Source organism: Penicillium vulpinum, assembly GCF_028829585.1.
Source record: "Penicillium vulpinum strain IBT 29486 chromosome Unknown utg000004l_segment0_segment0, whole genome shotgun sequence".
Lineage (NCBI taxonomy): Eukaryota > Fungi > Ascomycota > Eurotiomycetes > Eurotiales > Aspergillaceae > Penicillium > Penicillium vulpinum.
In genome coordinates this window covers 866,860-888,315 of record NW_026643244.1, presented here as the reverse complement: position 1 = coordinate 888,315, position 21,456 = coordinate 866,860, and the positions used below count along the sequence as shown (strand labels likewise).

General features: G+C 47.9%; 7 protein-coding genes across 7 annotated transcripts; 2 read left to right on the top strand and 5 right to left on the bottom strand.

Annotated features, from left to right (window-relative positions):
* Window positions 1–675: 675 nt before the first annotated feature.
* N7479_008886 (uncharacterized protein) lies at window positions 676–1,773 on the bottom strand (the record flags this gene model as incomplete). Its single annotated transcript, XM_057256579.1, has 2 exons — window positions 676–1,521; window positions 1,618–1,773. 2 exons carry the CDS (start codon window positions 1,771–1,773, stop codon window positions 676–678), a joined length of 1,002 nt encoding a protein of 333 aa, XP_057104037.1.
* A 389-nt stretch (window positions 1,774–2,162) lies between these two features.
* On the bottom strand, window positions 2,163–5,265 carry N7479_008885 (uncharacterized protein; the record flags this gene model as incomplete). Its single annotated transcript, XM_057256578.1, has 5 exons — window positions 2,163–2,641; window positions 2,696–2,773; window positions 2,835–2,872; window positions 4,900–4,998; window positions 5,054–5,265. 5 exons carry the CDS (start codon window positions 5,263–5,265, stop codon window positions 2,163–2,165), a joined length of 906 nt encoding a protein of 301 aa, XP_057104036.1.
* Window positions 5,266–7,232: 1,967 nt separating this feature from the next.
* Window positions 7,233–7,745, bottom strand: N7479_008884 (uncharacterized protein; the record flags this gene model as incomplete). Its single annotated transcript, XM_057256577.1, has 1 exon — window positions 7,233–7,745. One exon carries the CDS (start codon window positions 7,743–7,745, stop codon window positions 7,233–7,235), a length of 513 nt encoding a protein of 170 aa, XP_057104035.1.
* A 1,061-nt stretch (window positions 7,746–8,806) lies between these two features.
* On the bottom strand, window positions 8,807–10,680 carry N7479_008883 (acyl--CoA ligase; the record flags this gene model as incomplete). The annotated part of the gene is made up of 4 exons (XM_057256576.1): window positions 8,807–9,041; window positions 9,090–9,193; window positions 9,262–9,550; window positions 9,626–10,680. The coding sequence occupies 4 exons, from the start codon at window positions 10,678–10,680 to the stop codon at window positions 8,807–8,809; spliced, it is 1,683 nt and encodes a 560-aa protein (XP_057104034.1).
* A 548-nt stretch (window positions 10,681–11,228) lies between these two features.
* N7479_008882 (nucleoporin) lies at window positions 11,229–16,842 on the bottom strand (the record flags this gene model as incomplete). The annotated part of the gene is made up of 4 exons (XM_057256575.1): window positions 11,229–12,587; window positions 12,640–15,723; window positions 15,791–16,718; window positions 16,775–16,842. The coding sequence occupies 4 exons, from the start codon at window positions 16,840–16,842 to the stop codon at window positions 11,229–11,231; spliced, it is 5,439 nt and encodes a 1,812-aa protein (XP_057104033.1).
* Window positions 16,843–17,204: 362 nt separating this feature from the next.
* On the top strand, window positions 17,205–19,466 carry N7479_008881 (bifunctional anthranilate synthase/indole-3-glycerol-phosphate synthase; the record flags this gene model as incomplete). Its single annotated transcript, XM_057256574.1, has 1 exon — window positions 17,205–19,466. One exon carries the CDS (start codon window positions 17,205–17,207, stop codon window positions 19,464–19,466), a length of 2,262 nt encoding a protein of 753 aa, XP_057104032.1.
* Window positions 19,467–20,113: 647 nt separating this feature from the next.
* N7479_008880 (BRCT domain protein) lies at window positions 20,114–21,289 on the top strand (the record flags this gene model as incomplete). The annotated part of the gene is made up of 5 exons (XM_057256573.1): window positions 20,114–20,291; window positions 20,345–20,557; window positions 20,622–20,657; window positions 20,715–20,821; window positions 20,885–21,289. 5 exons carry the CDS (start codon window positions 20,114–20,116, stop codon window positions 21,287–21,289), a joined length of 939 nt encoding a protein of 312 aa, XP_057104031.1.
* Window positions 21,290–21,456: the final 167 nt, after the last annotated feature.

Here is a 21,456-nt window from a genome sequence, read left to right as displayed (position 1 = left end):
GGGCTGATCTGATCCGGTCAAAAAGCCTCGTTTCAAGATCCCGGCGTTGATCTCCTTTTGCGTTTCCTTTTCCTTACTCTCCACGTTCTAATTTCCCCCGCCCTTGACACGATCTCTAGCCAGTTTTTGTGTTTTCTCTTGTCGCCCCTGATATCCTCGACAGAAAACAAGGAGTGTTTCTCTTCCTTCTTTTTTTCTCTTTCCTATTTCCTTTCATCCTTTTTTTTTTGACCCATCTGATTTGAATGCTGGATATCCTATCATCTCTCTCCCCCATTTTCTTGTTTATGTATGTAACCATACCGTCTCCCCCCATCATTTTCCTTGGTCTTGCGTCCGTTGGAAGCCAAGAGCGTCCATTCGGGCATTGGGCACAGGGAAATGGCAGGATCCGCGGATTTGATTCCTTTTCATGTGTCATGCCAGGCCGGTCGTTGGGTTATTTCAGAGTTCAAGGACTGACTCTTAGGTTCTGACTCTTAATTCCACACTGTTTCTATACAACTCTTGATACGTATTATATTTGTATACTCCCAAGTTGTAGATATCGACAGTAGCATTGTAATTTTGTTGAGAAGTATAGACAGTGAATTTATGCAGAGCGAGATAAGGGTATCGACGCATAAAAATGGAATCAAACTGTCGTGCACAAGCATGAAGACAGCGGCCAAACTCTCAAAACCTCAACTTCGGCCCAACATAAACAATTAGAATAGCAACAACCCATAATCCGAAAATCCACGCATACAACATCATCCGCCCCCATAGCCCCTTCCCTTCCGTCATCTTGCGCAACATCCCCATCCTCTTGCCCGCCGCCTCCATAGTGGAGCTCGTGCGATCAATACCCGACACCGCACGGTCCAAAGCAGACTTCTCACCTTCCAGGGTCGCCTGGAAGGACTGCGAGGAGGATTTCAATTGCGAAGCGAGCGTCAGGAGAGAGCTGGTTAGATCTTCCTGTTCCATTCTGTGGGTGCTCAGTTCGGTTTCTGTTTCAGAGATCTTGTTTGCATTGCTTCCCGTCGCCGTTGCTTTGTCAGTGGAGGGCAGTGCGGGGTGCGTTGTGTGGCGGTTGCGGAGGGTTGGGGGTGCTGGCGGGCTTGTTGATGAGGGGGTTGATGAGGGGGTTGATGTTGGTGTTGGGGTTGGTGTAGTCGCTGTTGAGGATGTATTCGTGGGGGTTTGGGCTTCGCTCTTTGCCTTTACTTCTCGTGGCGAATCTGATGGTTGAGACGATGTCTGCTGGTCTTTCGGTTGGGATACAGGCGGGATAGCCTTCTCGGCGATGGGCTTGGAGAATAGCTCCTTCCATTCGTCATCGACGTCTTCGGTCTCGTCGTCTTCATCTTGATTTGCCTCGGCTTTGGCGTCTTCTTCGTCGAGAATGATCTGTATACGCTTCAGGAGCTGCTTATCGCGCGCAATCTCGGCTTGTGCTTCGTGCTTGCGGTCGAAGGTTTTCATTTGTGGGAGGGAGCGCTCGAGTTGGGTGAGGAGTGAGCGGGCGTATTCAACGTTCTGTAGCATTGGTCAGGTTCAAGGTTCTGAGTAATTTTGCCTTTGGAAGTATCTCCCTTAGAGGTAAAGCCATAGAGAGATTGAGTAAATGCCTACCTTGTTCACGCGCATACGCTGGTATTCTGATTGTTGGATTGAGCGCCGATCTGTCCCCGGGGAGAGGAGATTATGCTCGAGTCTGGTGAACATGCGGGCAACATTGAGAAGAGCGAGATCGGGAGATCCCTCAGAGGGGAATGCGGTTACGGTCATGGCTGCGACTTGGAATTAGAAGAGTGCGGTAGCTATACGTTGAAGATACGTAGAACATTGGGTCCCACCTGCAGGTCGTTTTGGGGATGACTCAGCATTCAGGTGGGCCCGGGGAGAGTGGATCAGATTCTATCAAAGGTTCGGCATAGAAAAGTCGTCTACATAGTGTATGCTTTTTACCACCCTCATATACTAAAAAAACACACCTAAAAAAAACATTCAGAAACACACCAGAATACTCTTTTATTTGACATCTATGATATTGGGTTCTCAAACTCTTATGTCGTCAACACAGTGGCCGCATGAGTGGCCGACTAGAGTTTAACTACATACATCTACTTCGCACAGAGTAACTCCATCCAAATAAGCCGGCCTCTAACATGATCAAATTATGCTCCCATAAGATTCTCAAAAGCTCGTAGCTCCCTCGATGCTAGCACAGATGAAGCAGATGGCCTCTTTCCCGGATCGTGTACCAACATGAAACGAAGAAGATCCCTCAGCTGATTCGGCATCTCCATCGTTTTTGTCTCCTTGTCAAAAGGTAAGATAGCTTGTAGTTCTGGCACACATTTACCGAGATTCACGGCAATATTTAGTGAGGCTTTAAGGAAATGGCCATTGACCTCATCAGGAGTCGGAATTTTCCAGTTGGGGAAGAGCCGTTTGATCTTTGCCATAGACCAAGGCATGTTAAGAAGAGGATGAGGGCTATCCCACATTCCTAACACGCCGGTTTTTATCCAGCAAAGTAACATCGCGGCAACTGCCCAGACCTGCGATGGCCCTGCACATGCTTCACCAAGGAAGACTTCGGGAGCTCGCATGGCATATGGCTGGGCGTTAAGCAGCTCACCAGCCGGAACAACTATGAGCATATTATATTAGCGAAAGTATATCTCGGCTATTAAACTTTGCTTACCCAGTCCTAAGTCTCCCACTTTAGCGGTAATGGAGTCAGAACCGGTGCCAGAAAGTAGAATATTAGCGGATTTATAGTCTACGGTAGTTAGTAGATGCAAACTCTTTCAAGTTTCCAAGTTCAGGAGTCGGTACTTTACCTGTATTCACATATTTAGAGTCCTCCAGAATGACACAACTAGTTAGCGCTGCTCTTAGAACAGAAACAATAAGTAAATGGGTGCCCAGATCATTAGGCCAGTATCTTAACTCTGCAAGAGTGGTAACGTATTCCACTACCGAGTGGGCCACCACTACCGAGTGGGCCACCCCATCTAACCTACCAATTTTAAATACATTTATCTCAACCATAACGCCATTAAATTAATTGAACTAACTAAGTGGTCTATCTGGACATGTTTCTCTTCTATACCCTGGCAATCTATATATTCCACACCCCCGGGGGGGCCGCGTACGTGGCTGAATAGCCGATTCTCTAGGTATACCGGGGCCGGGGAGAGGTGCTTCAGTTGCTTCCTGTTGCTGCATAATTAATGCAGAGGCTTCTTGAACTGAAAGGCCTTCTTCGGTGGGTATCTGCCTTCGAGATCGAGTACGCTTTTGCTTCTGCTTCTCGTTGGCGGCGCGTAATTCCTTGTTTTCTTTGGCGAGTAAGATAGTACCTTGTATTGTAAGACGGAAGCCTTTCACAAGCTGGTTTAATGCACGATCTAACGGGCTAGGCGGGCTTCGAGATCTTGTACGAAGTAAAGCTTTGATTGATGAAGCCTAACGACGTAGATCTTTCTCTGTAAAAGGGGTTTTTGGTGTAAAATTCCGGCTTGATTCACTACCCCGGCTAGCTGGGGGGTTGGAGTTCGAAGCCGAATATTGAGCTTTGAAATCACTCTCTCCGGTAAAAAGGGGACTAAACCGGCTGCTCCGAAGCTATTTTTAATAGTCTCCGATTTGAAGGCTTCAATTCGTGCGAGGGGGTATACTTCGAGGAAGTCAAGCTTGTCAATATGGTTGATCCCGTTCCGTATTTTGGTTTCAACTATCCGACCGTACGATCGTTTTAATACCGCAAAACAGCCAATATCCAGAGGTTGTAAAAGATAAGATGAATGTGCTGGTATACAGATTGGTATTACCTTATTTTGCTCACAAATTTCGTCAAATTTAGGCGTTAAATGACTTCCGTGGCCGTTAAGTACTAGAAGCCGATACCCCCCCTTCGTACGCGAAGAAGTACTAGGAATAAAGAGCTTTTCTAGCTAACGGAGTCCAATTTTATCAGAGGTCCAGCCGTTAGGGCTTACTTCGAAACGCTAGTTCTCCGGAAGGCCTTCGAACCATGATTTAAGAAAGACTTTGCCTTTAAAAATCACACACAGAGGGAGGGCCTAACCCGAAGCATTCGTACACTCAATTGTAGTCACCCATTCACGATTTCCAGGTTGTAAAACTCCTCTTCGACTAGGTAAATCACTTCTCGTAATAACCTTTATAGTTGAAATCACTCCTATAGCGAAACCAGTCTTATCGAAGTTATAGATATCGTCGGGATCGATTCCAAATTGAAGGATTGTCTTTTGAACCAGATTAAACCACCCTTAAATGATTTTTGGGTCTTCGTATTTCGCACGCTCGTAGTTATACCGTTTTGAGAATCGGGAGGAGAGGAGAGGATACCGTTGTACGAATTTCGTAACCCAGTTTTCGCCGACCGAAGGAACCGGGGTAGTTCCACGCTTTTGAAGAAGAAGATCCGCCATTTCTCGTACTATAGAGTGCCGGGGGGCCCCTCCACGAGAATCCATAGAGAGTATCCATTTTTGAAGAGATTCCTCCTCGAGTTCTGTTAATATATGACCATTGGCGCGTGTTTCAGGACGAAAGGTATCACCAGCGAGGCGGCGTTATAAGGTAGAGCGGGGGACTTCGAAACGGCGCGCCACTTCACGAATTGAAGAGATTTCTTGATTCTTAAAAGCCTGGATAGCTAGTAAGATCCTACCCTCTTGCTCTATTAAATTTCTAGAGCGTTGAGAGCGAATTGGTGGTATAGTGGGTGGTTGAAGAAGAACGGGTTAAATTAATTGACGCGTTTTGGATAGGTGGCCCACTCGGTAGTGGTGGCCCACTCGGTAGTGGAATACGTTATCTAGCCATTCTAAGGCGATAGTGCTGTCGTCAATCACGTCGTATAATTTTCGGAAGCACTGGCTGGAAGCAACACCAGGAAGGCTGTAGGTCCGAATTTCACGGTCCATGTTCTTCATAGCAATTTTATCGTCAGGTGAAGCTCCTTTGATAAAAGCCCTACCGGGAAAAGTTAGCTTTAGAGTCTAGATATTATTCATATAATATAACCAACCATTGGGGCCCTTCGGGGACGTTACGAGAGTCATCACGTGGAATCACCTCAGCTTTGAAGACAGTAGAGATGTGCGTGCTATCTCCCTTGACGAGGTTGAGAATACGGTAGTTCCACTGGGCGCCTTGTAGAATATTCCCAGGAACAAGTGACGATATGGTTCGAATCAAAGGATTGTTTATGGTAGATGAAGCTGGACGGATGAGATACATTGGAGTAGATTCATATAACGACGAGTGTTTATATGTGTGAGTGGATAAGTGGATATACAAACGGAGCATTAAAGATCATGGAGAGAAGCCTGGAGGATTAGAGGAATCTGCGGAGAATTCGCCCCTTGTTTGTGGCTGTGTGGCTGTGTTCGCTGTGATCTAGATCTTGAATGCCGTATGTATATGTATGTACACCTAAAATTGAACCTCTATCGGGTTTGGTTGCCTTGTATCTGATATGTTCTACGTCTTCCTCTATGCCCATCAGTTGAGTTTGACCACAGAACGATGATAGACCGAAATATCTCTAAAGCTTACCAGAAACGTATATAAGTTTATCTCGGCCGATCTCCTGCCCGGCTGGAGCTCTCAACTTAGCTCATCGCCTAAAGGCTTAACTGCCCAGGGCCTCTTTCGCTGACAGGGCCCTTTTATACACTAGCAAAACCATTCGTCACTATCACCACCCAGCTCTGTCTGTATCGAATCGATTACGTAGAATTGCCACTCCGGCTGCCATGGCCAGATTACCAAGTTCATTTCTCCCTCTGTGGCCCTTTCTGCTCCTACGTCGTTACCCCACGGCGCTATCGTGTGTCTTCCGATAACGGACTTGCCGCCTGATGCGCTGATGTCGACGTTGCTTCAACCTCGGCATATGTCAGACCATGGGCTTGAGGAATGTAGCACCGAACTCCCATCCCCCGGGTGGATTCCATAGCAGGTTTTAATGGCCAACGTGACACTTCAGATTCCTTTGACTATAATATAATTTTGGCATTGGATAGATACTATGTAAGGATATCACATATGGACCCGTTTATAGTCACTACTCACTGCAAAGTAACAGCTCTGGGACATTAGGTGGATCCGTATCTTTGAGACCATTGATTATAAAATAGAGAATCTTATCTTTAAGTCATACTTATAGCCCATCTTGGGGACTAATGCACTATGTACTAGAATAAGTTAGGAGGGCCATGCAAGTTTCTCCAATGGGATAAGAGCTTAATCCAGCCTTACGGCCTACCTATCTACTTACCTACATAGCTAGGGTTTTCTGTAGAAGGTTGTCGAACTTCCAGGATGACCCTTTTGGACAAAATATTCTCTCGTTGCATGGAGTCATGGTATTTACTTGTAATTTACGGCCAGTTGATTATGTGCAATTTGATTATAATACCAAGAGTCAATAATTCTGAAGATTTTCTGATGACAGAGGCATGCTACGAAGCAAAGAAGAGGATCAAATAATGGACATAGATGATGACCTACCTATAGCCATGGAGCTCTCTATGTAGCCCATGGGGACAAAACACCAAGCCCCCCCCCCAGGAGAGAGGTCTGACTCGGTGCTACCAGGCATCTAGGCAGCCTTGGAAGGTTGCGGGAAATGCCTCGATACCTTGCTGCCTAAATGCGCGATGTTTCTCAAATGATCATTGCCATGGTATCAACCTTCTTCCAATATCAAATCAAAGGTTATACATAAAAAAGTCGTCTACACATTTGATGCTTTTTACCGCCTTCGTACAAATCTACCAAGACGTCTAAAAAGGACATCCAAAAACAAATTGGAGTGTGCTTGCGTATAGCGTCCCAAATTAGGTATCATCTCGGCCCAAAAATACCTACTTTGTCAAATACAAAGACTGCATAAGCGACCGATTATTCTCGTATATCGTAACCACAATACTTGTCATAATCATATATATTGCTGAACATATTTGCCGCCCAAAGCGATGCTTGCCCGAAGATAATCCAAGCCCACGCTTTTCCAAAGAAAGACATTATTCGTGAAATAGTAAAGACACAGATAGGAGAGGGAACAAGAAAGACATAACAAAAGAGAAGAAAAAGGAAAGTAAACAGAAACACGGAATCCCGGGCTGAGATCCAATGAAGAAGACCATTCAAGCCCGATAAATGGACTTCTTCCCGACGAAGCCCGAGAAACAAGTGGCCAACTAGCTATACTCAACAACAACGCGCTTCCAAGTCCGCCCTCCTTCGGCATCATCATCGCGCATTTGCTGGGTCGATTCATTTCGTTTTTGCACCTCATCGCCTGAAACAGGCGAAGAAGCCTTTGAAGATGTAGGACTATTCACGTCCATGGCCGATCTCTCACTTTGCTGTTCTCTGGCTTGTGCAGCGAGAGCTCCACTGCTCGGGAGGAGGCTTGTATGCGATAAAGGTTGCAAGATGTCACATGCAGATCGAGGGAGCAAGTCCGATGAGATGATGTCTCCCTTTTCCATGATGATAGACTGGAGCCAGTAGTCTTGCTCGTTCTGTTCTTTGAATTCAGAGAAGAGGATGTGTGCTTGTCTCCGACGACGATATTCGATATACCGGTGTAGGAAGATGAGGCCGAGAAGAGAAAAGCTGACTAGGCTGGTCACTGGCAAAAATAATTCTGTGACTGACTGTAGGATTTCGCACGACGGATGGTTGTATCCTTGTTGCACAGTGTTCATGACGAGGTTTTGGGTGGTTGGATAGCGTCCACCACTCACGAGGAATTTGTTGAAACTGTCTCCCCCTGTGGAATGGGGGGATCAGCTCAACTTAAGACCGCGTGTGGGGAAGTAAATCTAGGCCAGGACTTGAAGGATTTTTACCCAAAGATACGGGTATTAATCAAGACTATAGGCGGACTTGGCGGGGAGGAGGCGTAGAAGGAACTAGTGGGATGGAGTACAGGGGTGGGCCTTTTAGTTCATATATAAAAGCTAGAGTTATCAGAATATTAGGTCCGAAATAGACTAGGAAAGATGAAGGATGTATCTACGGAGTACAACATAGGGCTTCTGCCGTACATCGTACATCGCAGAGAAAAAAAGAAAAAAAAAAGAACCAAAAAGATTCGAGCCCGACAACCAGGAATTCTAGGCAAATTACAATTACTTGATAGATCTTAAAGTCAAAAAAACACTTGATTATGTCTTGATAGTATTCAATTCAGAGAAAATGTGGGTAAATAGGGTAAATAAGGCCAGCCAGCCCGGTCTGTCACTCAGCTTGCCACTTATACGCCACTTGTGAATTTTCTTTGTTTAAGTACAAAAATATAATTAAATTAATAACTATGTAAATAAACAGGGTGTATTTGTATCCTGTTAGACTTGAAATCAGTTCAAATCCCGAGCATTTGATACTTAATATGCGGAGAAAATGTCCATGTGCAGTCGTGACAAATTTACGCAGGTATGGGAGATATCGATCGAGATCGCCTTTGGCTTTCAGCTGGCGCCTGCATGAGTGCCCGCGCTAAGCACTTTCACATATCGAATCATACTGTAAGATATCCTACTCGGGTATTCTAGTTGGGCGAACTCATGCGAACAGTTAAAAGATACTTGCTTTTTTTTTGTTTTGTTCAGATCTATCTCAAGTGGATCGATCGCCCTGACTCGGGCATTGAAGCCTGCAAATCAGAGACACGAAAAAAAAATAATCAAGAAGCAATTTTGATCTTTGTATTCACTGGATTTATCAAAACAAAAAGCCCTAAAATGTCTAACAATGTAATATAACACTAGAGTTTAGCGGTGACACTGACACCCTTCAGCTCCTCCTTTGCCAACTCTCGCAATTTCGTGCGAAGAATCTTGCCCGAAGGATTCTTGGGTATCGCATCGAGGAATACAACCCCACCGGTAATCCGCTTGAACGCGGCGACTTTGTCTTCGATGAAATGCGCGATCTCCTTAGCGGTGGCGGATTGGCCAGATGTAAGCACCACATATGCGCGAGGTCGCTCATCGTTATTGCTAATCTGGGTTAGAACAAAAATAAAAAAAGAAACAGATAAAACTTACATGGCAACTCCGATCACCGCAACATCTGATATTGCGGGATGTTCAAGTAGAAGAGCCTCCAATTCAGCGGGCGCCACCTGATTACCCTTGACTTTAATCAATTCCTGTACTTTTTATTAGTTTCATCCTTTATTTTTCCCCCTTCTTTTCTTCTTTTTTGATCAAATCATACCTTCATTCGATCCACAACATGGATTTTACCATCGTCATCCACAAACGCAATATCCCCCGTGAGCAGCCAGCCATCCTTAGTTTTGGTCTCTTTAGTGGCCTTCTCGTTGCGCCAGTACCCTTTCATGACATTAGGACCGCGAACCCACAGCTCGCCACGGGCATTCCGCTCTGTCACTTCTGTTCCATCGGGCGCCATAATCTTCGCCTCGCAATTAGCATTAAGCTCCCCGACAGCCGCAGAAGTACTAATGTCGCTAGGGACCCATCCCGTAATCGAGCAAGTCGCCCTATAGAGCAGATGAGATTAGTATTCATCAAAAATCCCCCAAGCAAAACATCAAGAAAAAAAAAAGCAAACTCACTCTGTCATCCCCCATCCCTGCTTGATATTAATCTGCCCTGGAGGCCACAACTTCTCAACCTCCTCACAAACCTCCCTCCCCAATGGCGCAGCACCACACCCAATAAACTCCACACTACTCAAATCATACTGCTTCACAGAAGGATGCTTCGCCAGCAAAACAACAACAGGCGGCACGATAATAAAATCCGAAATCCGGAATTTCTGCGTGTACTCCAACATCTTGATGAAGTCAAACTTGGGCATCATATACACCGGCGTGCCACGGTACAACGCCGCCGCGATGTAGATATTCTGCGCCAATGCGTGGTACATCGGCAGGAAACACAGCCAGCGCGAGCGTGCAAGACGGTTCTTGTAGTCCGGATGCAGACTTGACGTGTAGCAGTACTGGAGCATATTGGCGACATAGTTCTTGTGCGAGATCTCGACGCCCTTGGGACGACCGGTTGTGCCGCTTGAGTAGTTGAGCGCGAGTGTTCGGGACGAGAGGGCTGGTGTGTTGAGGTCATCCCAGACGAAGGCACGGCCTTCTTCTTCTGAGGCGAGGAGGTCGCTCCAGTAGGCGCAGCCCTTTTGGGGGTTTGTTACGCCGTCATAGATGGAGGCGTCGTAGACGAAGACGCGCTCTTGAGGTAGGTTGGCTTGTTTGGCTGCTTCCAGGCCTATGTCGAGACTGTTGCTCGCACAGAGAAGGTATGTAGCGCCGCTGTCTTGGAGTTGGTAGGCTAATTCGCGGGCTACGTAGCCTGGGTTTGCGCCCGTGAAGACTCCCCCGGCCATTATGACGCCGAAGAAGACTACCGGGAAGAAGAGGTCGTTGCCCGAGAAGAGGAGGACGCGGTCTCCGGTCTGCAGTCCTGATTTGCGTAGGCCAGCCGCGAGCCGCTGGCTCCAGAGGCGGAGATCATGGATGGTATGGTAATGGGTTTCTGGCCGGGTGGCTTCGAGGAAGCACTTCTGTGTTTTGGACAGAGGTGCTGTTGGGGATTTGAGGAGGAGAGAGGCTAAATGCGTGTCTGGGATGTCGATTGTCCAGCGGGATTTATACGGCATCTTGGGCAATATAACAAGAGATGCCTCAATATTATTGGTATATAGGGAGGAATGATGACTTGAGGGGACAAGGCCCTCATATAAGTTCGTAGATCGCCCAACTCTGCATAATATCGGTTATTCCTTCATAATTCGTGGTTCTACTCCCCGCATTATCGGTTATATAGTTTGCGGGGAACTTAGCCGGAGCCTCGGTGTTTACACCGTATGGGGTAATAGGGTGGAATTGGGGCCTTAAGATCGGATACAGCATAGGTAGGGGCTACCTAGGTACCTAGGTATTAACGGAATGGCTGATGTTTTGGACTCCAGGTACTCCGTAGATGGGTATGTGATATCATCACAGCCCCCGAGATCACCGAGTTGCAGTTGATAGATCATATTCTAAAAATAAGAACCCAAAAGAACAAAGGACTGGAGATAATGCAATTGTCTTGACTTGAGCTCCATGCATGAATTAATTCATCTACTACACCCCGACCTACCCAGAATACACGAAGAAAAAAAAGAGAAACAGCAAGAGAAAAAAAAGGTTATACAGAACAAATTCATGAACCCTCCCCACCCAGACACGTAATTGCTGCCTTCATCTCGCTAACAACCCTCTCCTCTAGTCGGTTCTCAGCCCCAGAAGTTGAGTCAACAGGCTTCTGTCGGGACCATTCCACCTCTTTCTCATTAGTCGCGACAATGCGTGCGCGTAGAGAAGCTCGGCGACTGAGCAGCTCCTCGATATCTTCCTTGACCTGCATCCGATCCCATTTGAGATCTTGGATGGCCTGTGCGTCAACTCCGGCACTGGCACCCGCCTCACGGAACCGGTCCAGAATGAACGAGATCAGCGAAAGCGAGTAGGCCTCGGAAATCATGCTGAGGCTGATCCACTTGGATGTCGGAACGGAGGAAACGGCAGTATGGGTAGAGAATGCCTCTGTCGCGCGGGTCAGACGCGACTCGAATTGGTTGAGGAAGGCTGCCACTTCGGGCGCGGTCCGCATCACACTGTGGAGCATGTTGAGACACAGAGGAAGGAATCCTCCAGTCCAGATGGCGTACAGTCGGGGAACAGGGTCAAATGGTCCGAATGATTTCTTTTGGGTGAGGATGTTTGTAAGACGGCAGGTAGATAATTTCATCAAGACAGCCTCAACAGCAAGGTGCTCTGCGAGCAGGGGCAGGGTTGACATTTTGACCAAGATCGAGATACTGAGGTCGGCGTACACAGGGTCGCCTGCCACAGCTAATTGGTCGGCCCAGGAGAAGAGCGTTGTCGCATGACGAGCAGTGTCGTTTTCCTCAATGTGGTAAACGATATGCTCATAGAGGCGATCGGCGTTCTTCACTTGCAAGGCTGTCTGCAGAATAGCAATGATAATGGCGAAATCTTTCGGTGTGCATTTCTCCGGCTCGTCGTGGAGATAAGTGGTGAGGGATTTGAAGCCCTGAGCCACCACTGTTTTTACGACTTCCACGATAACAGTTAGATCTGAAGAAACCTCGGCCTTCTTGTTGATAGCTTCGGGGGCACTCCGAGAGGGGCTATCCAGGTGGAACTGAAGGGAAAGGAACAGTACGTTCAGGAGTGACCGGAAGTAATCAGTATCATCATGGATCAAAGCGTCTTCGTATGTCAGGTGCCGGGCTCGCAGTGCCTTCCACGTAATCTCGAGGAGCTGGAAGACTTCGGCGCCTCTGGCATGTACCTCGACAAGGCGCTGGAGAAGTGCTTGTGCGAAATCAACGCGCGTTTGTTGGATTCGTTCAAAGATGGCTTCAGGAGGACCAGTGTTTATATTGGCGTTCAAACAATTTTGCGCGACCAGTGCCATCGACTTCCGGACTTCGGTGTCGGGCATGAAATCGGCACAGTGCTCGATAGCGAAGAACTTCCAGCTATGGAGGAGGCTCTATTTCAAGTTAGAAAATAAACCCGTTACAAATGAACTGAAGAAAACCTACCACCTGCGCCTCAACCAGAGACAGATTGATGTTGGCGCGCTCAAACTCCTCGGCAAAGCCACGGTTCTTGGAACCAGCCCAGGCAAAGTCGTAGGACAGCAGCTTGTCTCCCATGCTCAAGTCGTAGTAGTAATCCCGTCCTAGGCTACGAACCTCGAGCGGTGTCCTTTTGAAGTCAACGATCTTGCAGCCCGAGTACCGCATCTCAAAGTTCTTCTTCAAGTTGGCATGCAATGAGGAATTGTAAGCCGAAACTTCAACTGCATCCTTGGCATACCACGATACCAATGGAATCAGGGTCTTTATGAAGCTTCGATCACCCACCTCCTTTGCAGAGTGCAGGTATACCGCGCATAGGTCCGCGACAACGGCTGCAATCCGCGTGGCATAGATTTGGTCCATCACTGGCAGAGAAGAAATCTTGAGCTTTGAGACGTGGTTAATTATGCTGGCGAAGAACGAAGGATGCTTGTTCAGATGGGAAGTGGCCCATGGCCAGTTTTCTTGGGCACGAGAGACAAACTCGAGCAACGCCAAGGCTACTTGGGGCTCTTGTTGGTCAATGTGAGACAGTTTCTCAAGTGCCATTTTCAGGAAAGGCACACTCCTCATACTGAGACCACCCGAACTCGATTCCTTCTTCAAAGTCTGGCGAGGGGATGATCCTGTGAGAATGAAAACTGCAAGCCACTGTTGGCGTTTGCTAACAAATGTAGATAGCAGCTGCCATACTGCAAGAAGTAGAGGCCTATCACAGACCGGCTTGTCGAGTTGTGACAGTACATCAAGGAACAGACAGGATGACTCTGCCCCAAGGTGGCCAACAAGAGAAGGGGGTTCATTATCTGGATTTGACGCAGCGCTAGAGATCAAAATCTCGAGAAGCGACAGAACCGGCAACCTGTATGCATCATGCAACGCGTAGAGTTTGACTAGAACTGGGCTGGCCTTGAACAATTGTTCTTCCAGAAGCGAGCCAGGTTGCTCTGCCAGTTGGGCAGCCTGCACAAGTTTGATGCAGAGCCGCAGTGTAGACTTCACCTGGTTCTCGAAGAGAGTGAGATATCTGAGATGGAGGGTTGGGGGAGTCTGGAGACCCTCAGCGATCAACCGAAGAATTGGATTGAAGGGCAAGTCAGTGGTTGACCGAGGGCGCAGCATATCCAGAATGTACGCTGCGGATGTAGAGAAGATACCCGTAATTTTAGTTTCGAGTTTCGGGTTGTCATTTATTCCGAAGGCATAGTATAGAACACGCTCGAACGAAGTAGCAAGCATCGAGTTGATCTTGAACCGCTGTTCTGGTAGGTTGAACCTCCAATTTCCACAGCTGTTGAAAATCTCCACCATTGCACGAGTGAAGTTCAACATAATAGTTCTCATGACGTGAGACGGAATACCCGCACTCCAATCAGACGCAATGGTTGATTTGCTTGTTGTCACACTGCCCGGGCTCTTTCGCAACACTGCTCGAGATGCCGCATCATCGATGACAGCGTCCACAAGGTCGACACAGCTCAGAAGGAACGGATACTCGCCAGAAGGGATTTCCATTGCTGACACAATCGCTGTCATGACACCACCCTTGCCGTCGGACCCAATGAGACTGCTGCGACCAAGGAAAGGCCATACCCGACTGGGTAGGATCTTGAGAAGTACCTTGATAAAGCCCAGGCATGCCATGGTTGCATCCAAAGACTTGCCTAAGTCTCCCCTGGTGCCGATAGTCTGCAGATTGCGTTCAAAGATATCGAAGATCACAGAAATGATGTCACCCTGTTTAGACAACCCATCACTAGCCATCTCTAGGATCCTCTTGCCACTTGCATCGCCAGAACTTTGTGTCTTAGAGTTGGCTATCAAGTCCGTCAAGAGAGCAATGACTTCCGTAGCAGTGTCGTCAGTCCACCCAGGCGAGTGCCCACCGGTCTCACTCCATTCTTCAAGCCAGCTTCCTAGAAAGCTTAAACAGGAGTATCGATGCTCCCACATGATGACTGCGGGTTTTGAATCGGAAATGACTTGACCAATGGCCTGCCGTGGGATTTCGGAAGAACCGCTGACGATTATAGCATTGCTTGATTCCCTTTCGAAAAGGCGATTCTGGGATGACGTTTCAAACATTGGGAGGGGTTGGAGCAGGGATACAAAATCGGCGTTCTCATCCTCTCGAATGGTGACATAGCCCTGGAAAGTGGGAGAGACAATCTGTGTAAATGATTCCATGTTTTCTATCTCCTCAAGGATTGAGGGCAAGCCTTCTTCATTCAAAGAGTGCCCGCTGACGAGAGCTCGACAGAGCTGTAGGAATGGTGCCGTTTCATAAGGGAAACGGGACCGTGCGACGCGGAAGATGCCATTCATCAAATCCTGATCCTTGGCGAAAAGAGACTTGGGATCGCTGGCAGGTCCTAGGGAATTCGAGTCTCTTGAAAGTTCGTTGTCATCATCACTTAGGATAGCGAGGACTGACCCCACGATTTCTGGTGAGTAATCCAAGAACTTAGTAGCAACTCGGATAAGGTCGAGAAGTGACAATCGAACCCATCTGGTTGTCAGGCCATCATCAACGGCTGACATTGACCCGGTCTTGCTAGCCAGGGCGATAACGGTATTGAATGCCGATTCTTTGATGGCATCAGATGTAAGAATGAGAATAGCATCTTCGGCCGTACTTTGCGGGGTTCTGGCGCAGTCGAGCAATTCTTCATAGTGTGACTGTTCGGATGCTCGGGCTAGCCCTTCATTCTGTGTGTTCTCGTTGTAGGAAATGGCCGAATGACGGCTCAGATCATGATCTCGCTTGGTTCTCATATCTTCTGCCAGTTCCTGGATGGTATACAAGATCAGGCCCCATGAGAAGGCTGCCGGATTCGCGGTGTTCAGATCACCGCATGCAGTAAGAAAGAGCTCATTGATTTGAGAGATTTTCTCCTTGCACCAGAAGTAAGACTGTGGGGCGTGTTCGATATGTTTGTGATCCTGGATTGCAGAAATAGCAAGAGAGGGTTTTAAAAACGCCAATGTGGTAAGTGACGCGAAGGCTTGAAGGGGCAACAACACTTCCACAGGTTGTTGACAAGGCTATAAGAAAACGTTAGCATCCAAAAAGCTTGAAATAGGCGAGTGAAATAGGCGAGTGGCCACTTACCACCTGAATTGGCTCCAAGAAGCTATAATCAGCCATGAGCTGGAGCCAGGACAATAAGAGGTCTGCAGTTGGAAATTCCACCGAGGCTTGTAGCAGGTGGAATATCAGTTGCACGATATGAACAATCTCCTCCACGAGACTTGTTCTCCACATGTTCTCGAGTTCCTCACTGCTCTCTGTGGCACTCAGCCAGCCACCGTCTCCTTCCAAACTCGTTAGCCGACTGCGTATTGAGCTGATGCATTCTTGAAGAAATTGGTTCAATCCATCGCCAGTCGACTTGTTTTGGAAAATTGTGGTTCCTATTTTCTGCAAAGCAATTTTGCGGGCGGGAGTGGTCGAGTCGGCTGAAATACCATCGTGAAGAGACAGAGCAAGCAGCTTGCGAAGTGTCTTCACTACATGGCTTGTCTCTGAGAGATAGACTTCGCGGAGTCGTAGACGCCTCTTCTCCTCTTTTTCAAATGACTGATCGCCGTCACTTCGCGCAGTTTGATTCAATAGGTTGGCGAAGTTGGGACCAGCTAGAGAGCCTCGAAGATTCTCTGTTCCAGCCGCGCTCTGTAGACTAGTCGCTTCCTCGCTGGAAAAACCGGTTGTGAGGCGCGTTGCCGGGCGGTACTGCCATTCCAGCACAGCGATGCGAAGAGCAGCAATCTCGTCGATTCCGGCTTGCTTGCTTAGCCATAGCGCATCCGCCTTGATCTCCTTCAGGTCAAAAGAGCTTTGGCCATTGGTTTCGACATGGATTGCGGCGGTTTTAGATTCGAATTCGGTTTTGGATTTTGCTGAAGGGGAGGAGAACGGTTTTAGGCTTTCGGAGAGTAGGCGAATGGATTCGGGATGCGCAAAGAAGACATCGATATTGCCTCCATCGTTGGCATGACTTTCGGGATCAATGGCGTAAAGAAAAGCTTGTTTCCAGGACCTGCAAAATATCAGTATATCGGCTTCAACGACGACAAGTGATTAGAATGGACATACAAGAGTTGAACGTCCCCGGAGAAGCACTTGTCCAGGGACGGGAAATAGGCCTCCGGGACGGGAGCCATTTTGGGCAATTAGATCATCATAGGATAGAAAGGAAGAGCGGAACGAGGCGACACCATGAAAAGTGACGGCACGGCAAAAAAAAGAGGTAGGTGGCGAGCGTGGGGAGCTCTTGAATTGAGAAGGAGCTTCAAAAGAATATTATTCACCGCGACTGGGTCAACAATCAGGTGCCTATCTGATCTTATTGCCAGGCGGTGAGTGGCAATATGGGAAACCCGACATTCTTTTTGACTCACATCCTTCCACAAGGCTTATTCGCAAGCATCTAATTCGGTTTAAGGTGTGCGAGATTCCGAAGCTTGCAGCATAACGTATATCGCATTCTATCAATCCACCCGATCTCCAACGACAATCCGTCGCTATGGCGGACCTTGTCGACCACTCCCCCCACCATGCCACCAAGTCGGCCAAATTGGCCAGCGCATCCAATGTCATTTTGATCGACAACTACGACTCATTTACCTGGAATGTCTACCAGTACCTCGTCCTTGAAGGAGCTAGCGTCACGGTCTACCGCAATGACGAAGTTACTGTTGAGGACTTGGTCGCAAAGAAGCCTACTCAACTAGTTATCAGTCCTGGCCCAGGCCACCCCGAGACCGATGCAGGAATCAGTAACGCCGCAATCCAGTATTTCAGCGGAAAGATTCCGATTTTTGGTGTGTGCATGGGCCAGCAATGTATGATCACCTCATTTGGTGGTAAGGTGGACGTGACCGGCGAAATTCTACACGGAAAGACATCGGAGTTGAAGCATGACTCCAAGGGTGTTTACCAGGGATTGCCAGCCTCACTTGAGGTGACTCGGTACCATTCGCTCGCCGGAACACACTCAACTATTCCAGATTGCTTGGAAGTGACTTCGCGGGTCGAGCTGGGGGACGGTAGTGGCAAGAATGTCATTATGGGTGTGAGACACAAGGAGTTCGCAGTCGAGGGTGTCCAGTTCCACCCTGAGAGTATTCTGACACAATACGGCCGCAAGATGTTCAGAAACTTCTTGGAACTCACGGCTGGGACCTGGGATAACAAGCAGGGAGCAGCCGCCGCCGCCGCACCAGTAGAAAAGAAGCTATCCATTTTGGACAAGATCTACGCTCATCGCAAAAATGCTGTTGAGGAGCAGAAGAAAATTCCGGCTCTGCGGCCAGAGGCTCTTCAAGCCGCATATGATCTGAACATTGCGCCTCCTCAACTGTCACTCCCCGAGCGCCTGAGACAGTCGGACTATCCTCTCTCACTCATGGCAGAGATTAAGCGTGCATCGCCCTCCAAAGGCATCATCTCGGCTGATGTGTGTGCCCCTGCTCAGGCACGGGAGTACGCCAAGGCTGGTGCTAGCGTCATTTCTGTCCTCACAGAGCCGGAGTGGTTCAAGGGCACCATAGATGACCTGCGGGCTGTTCGCCAGAGCCTGGAGGGGCTCACCAACCGACCAGCTGTGCTCCGAAAGGAGTTCATCTTTGACGAATATCAGATCCTGGAGGCACGTTTGGCTGGAGCTGATACAGTGCTGCTGATTGTGAAGATGCTGGACCTTGAGCTGTTGACTAGACTGTACCATTACTCGCGTAGTCTTGGCATGGAGCCTCTGGTCGAAGTCAATACCCCTGAAGAGATGAAGGTTGCAGTTGATATGGGTTCTAAAGTCATCGGTGTCAACAACCGAGACCTAACGAGCTTCGAGGTCGATCTCGGAACTACCAGTCGCCTAATGGATCAAGTGCCTGAGAGCACAATCGTGTGTGCCCTAAGTGGAATCTCGGGGCCCCAGGATGTGGAATCTTATAAGAAAGACGGTGTTAAGGCCATTCTTGTTGGAGAGGCTCTTATGAGGGCACCTGATACCTCTGCCTTCGTGGCGGAGCTTCTCGGCGGTTCTAATCGAGCCCTTGCTGATGCGTCATCAAGTTCTCCATTGGTGAAGATCTGTGGAACTCGGACCGAAGAGGGAGCTCTAGCTGCTATTCAAGCTGGCGCAGATTTGATTGGCATCATCTTGGTTCAGGGTCGCTCAAGACTTGTCCCAGATGATGTGGCCCTCCGCATTTCCCAGGTGATTAAGTCGACCCCTCGTCCAGCCAGTACATCACAGCAGTCGCCAAGCACTACAACCTTGGAATGGTTCGACCATTCTACTAATATCTTGCGTCACCCTTCCCGTGCTTTGCTCGTGGGCGTGTTCATGAACCAACCGTTATCATATGTCCTTTCTCAACAACAAAAGTTGGGTCTCGATGTTGTGCAACTGCATGGATCTGAGCCATTGGAGTGGTCTAGTTTGATTCCAGTCCCTGTCATTCGCAAGTTTGCCCCTGGTGAAATCGGCATTGGTCGCAGAGCATACCACACTCTTCCATTGCTTGACTCTGGTGCCGGAGGCTCTGGCGAGCTTCTGGAAGAGAGCGGTGTTAAAAAGGTCCTCGATAGTGACGAAGGGTTAAGAGTAATCCTCGCTGGAGGATTAAACCCGGACAACGTGGTTGACACGGTGAAAAAACTGGGCCAGTCGGGCCAGAAAGTGGTCGCATTGGATGTCAGTTCAGGTGTAGAGACAAACGGTGCTCAAGATCTGGAGAAAATTCGAGCCTTTGTCAAGGCTGCCAAAAGCATTCGGCAATGAACAGGCTAAGCATATGCATTTACACTACCCAGGATGACTTCGTTTCTCATTCCATTTCGGGGTCATTTATTCGATAATCATGATAATCATGAACAATATTCATAGCAATCATAACTATTTCGAGGTTTACTTCTACATTCACCTTGCCCTGACTTGTTTGGTAAATGATCTATATACCAGCAGGAGTCATTTGTGATCCTTTCTTGAAGTAAATCTCAACCTTGTCTTGGCTTCGAAATCGCATTCTGCTTTCTCGTCACTTCCATCCTCCATAAATCATCATTATCGGTGCATTCCATATCAACGTCACAAAAGCGGACTAAACTGACATCTATGTGCAGTATATCACAGTATTTCCTCGAAGTGTTGTCCCCTGGCCATAAACATATTCATTTCTGAGGTTCCTCGCTTTCTGAAGAAGATCTCAGTCGAGAGCAGAGGTCAAACAAGCCTCGGCATCATCGAACTACGTATTCCTCTCATTCAGTATCCCAAAGTTTTGCCTTCCAGCAATTTACTCGCTTCATTTCTGAAAATTTCATCTCTGAAGCTATTCTTGGAGGCATTTCCGCTGCCAGTGAAAACACAACGCAACACCAGACCTATCTAACCAACTCTCAGACAGCAGACAGCATTGTGAACCCAAAATGGGCAAGCCGTTCCAAAGAGTTCATGCCTCTATAGTAGGCAAGTTTGAAGACGGTTACGGCGAAAAGATCCCACAGTGGATTCGGGCGAATGGAGGACAGTTCTCGAGAGATGTGGATCAGCGAGTGACCCATCTCATTGCCACAAAGGATGCGTTTAAAAACAATGCAGTTCCAGGTATATTACCCTTGAATTTTTCAAAGACCTTGATAATAATCAACAACACACAGTGCAAAATGCCAAGAAGATCGGCACCATCAAGATCGTCTCATACGATTGGCTTGAAGACTCGCTGCTATCACCAACCCGCCGACCAAAGCTCGAGGGGCCATATCTGCTGAAGAATCTGATGAAGCCTGAGAAGAAGGAAGTCCAGAAGAAGGTCACAAAGTCCTCAAAGGTGGTCAAGGAGACCAAGGCAAAAACTCCAAAACGTCGGATAGGTATCATTTTCCGAAGCTCCATTGCATTGCTACAAAGTACACGATACTGACATTTTCTCTATAGTTGATCCTTTCGTCGGTCTAAAGGGTAAAAAAAAGCGTAAGCATGATCCTCATATCAGATGGCATATCCAGGTCTAACATTGACCGATCACAGCCGTGCGCCAAGTGTACCAGGACAGAAAGACAAACGTGGTTTACAGCATCACCTTGTTCCGTCCATCAAAACCACCAGCTACCAGCAGAGAAAAATACCAATTGACTGTAAGTGGTGTTGTGAGATTTTGGGAAGTTTTTCAAGAAAAAGAAGATATTGATATTACCTAGCTCTTCGAATCCATCGCCGAGCCACATACCTACTCGACCTATGCCAAATTCAGCCGCGTTGGCACATCCAATGTCGAACTTCTGACTGGACCAAAGGTTAAGCTCGAGCTTGCAGTGGACAAATTCAAGCAGTTCTTTAAACAACACACTGGAAAGGAATGGGATGAAAGGGCAAGCGGAAAGATGCCACCCACCAAGACAGACTCCGACGGAAACATCTTGCCTGTTCACGAGGGATGGTTTTATCTCGAGGAAAAGACGACTATCCTTGGTGCATTTCTCAGGGAACCCCAGAGCACAGGTTTTCAAGGATCGACTGACCGGGCTGCAAGCGATAAAATCAAAGAGGACGGTATTGAAGATAAAATGGCAGATCATCAAGTTGAAGATGGGGGTGAAGGCTGATCTGAAGCTGATGATGAGGATGAGGATGACGAAATGGATAAGTAGGTACCTATGGATTACGGGAATCCCTCCAGGTGGCTAACACCTGCACCCGTGAGTGGATTCCCCGGTGGATGTGGATGGGTCACCTCCAACGCAGATTTAATGCCGAATGTAAGTCGATGATT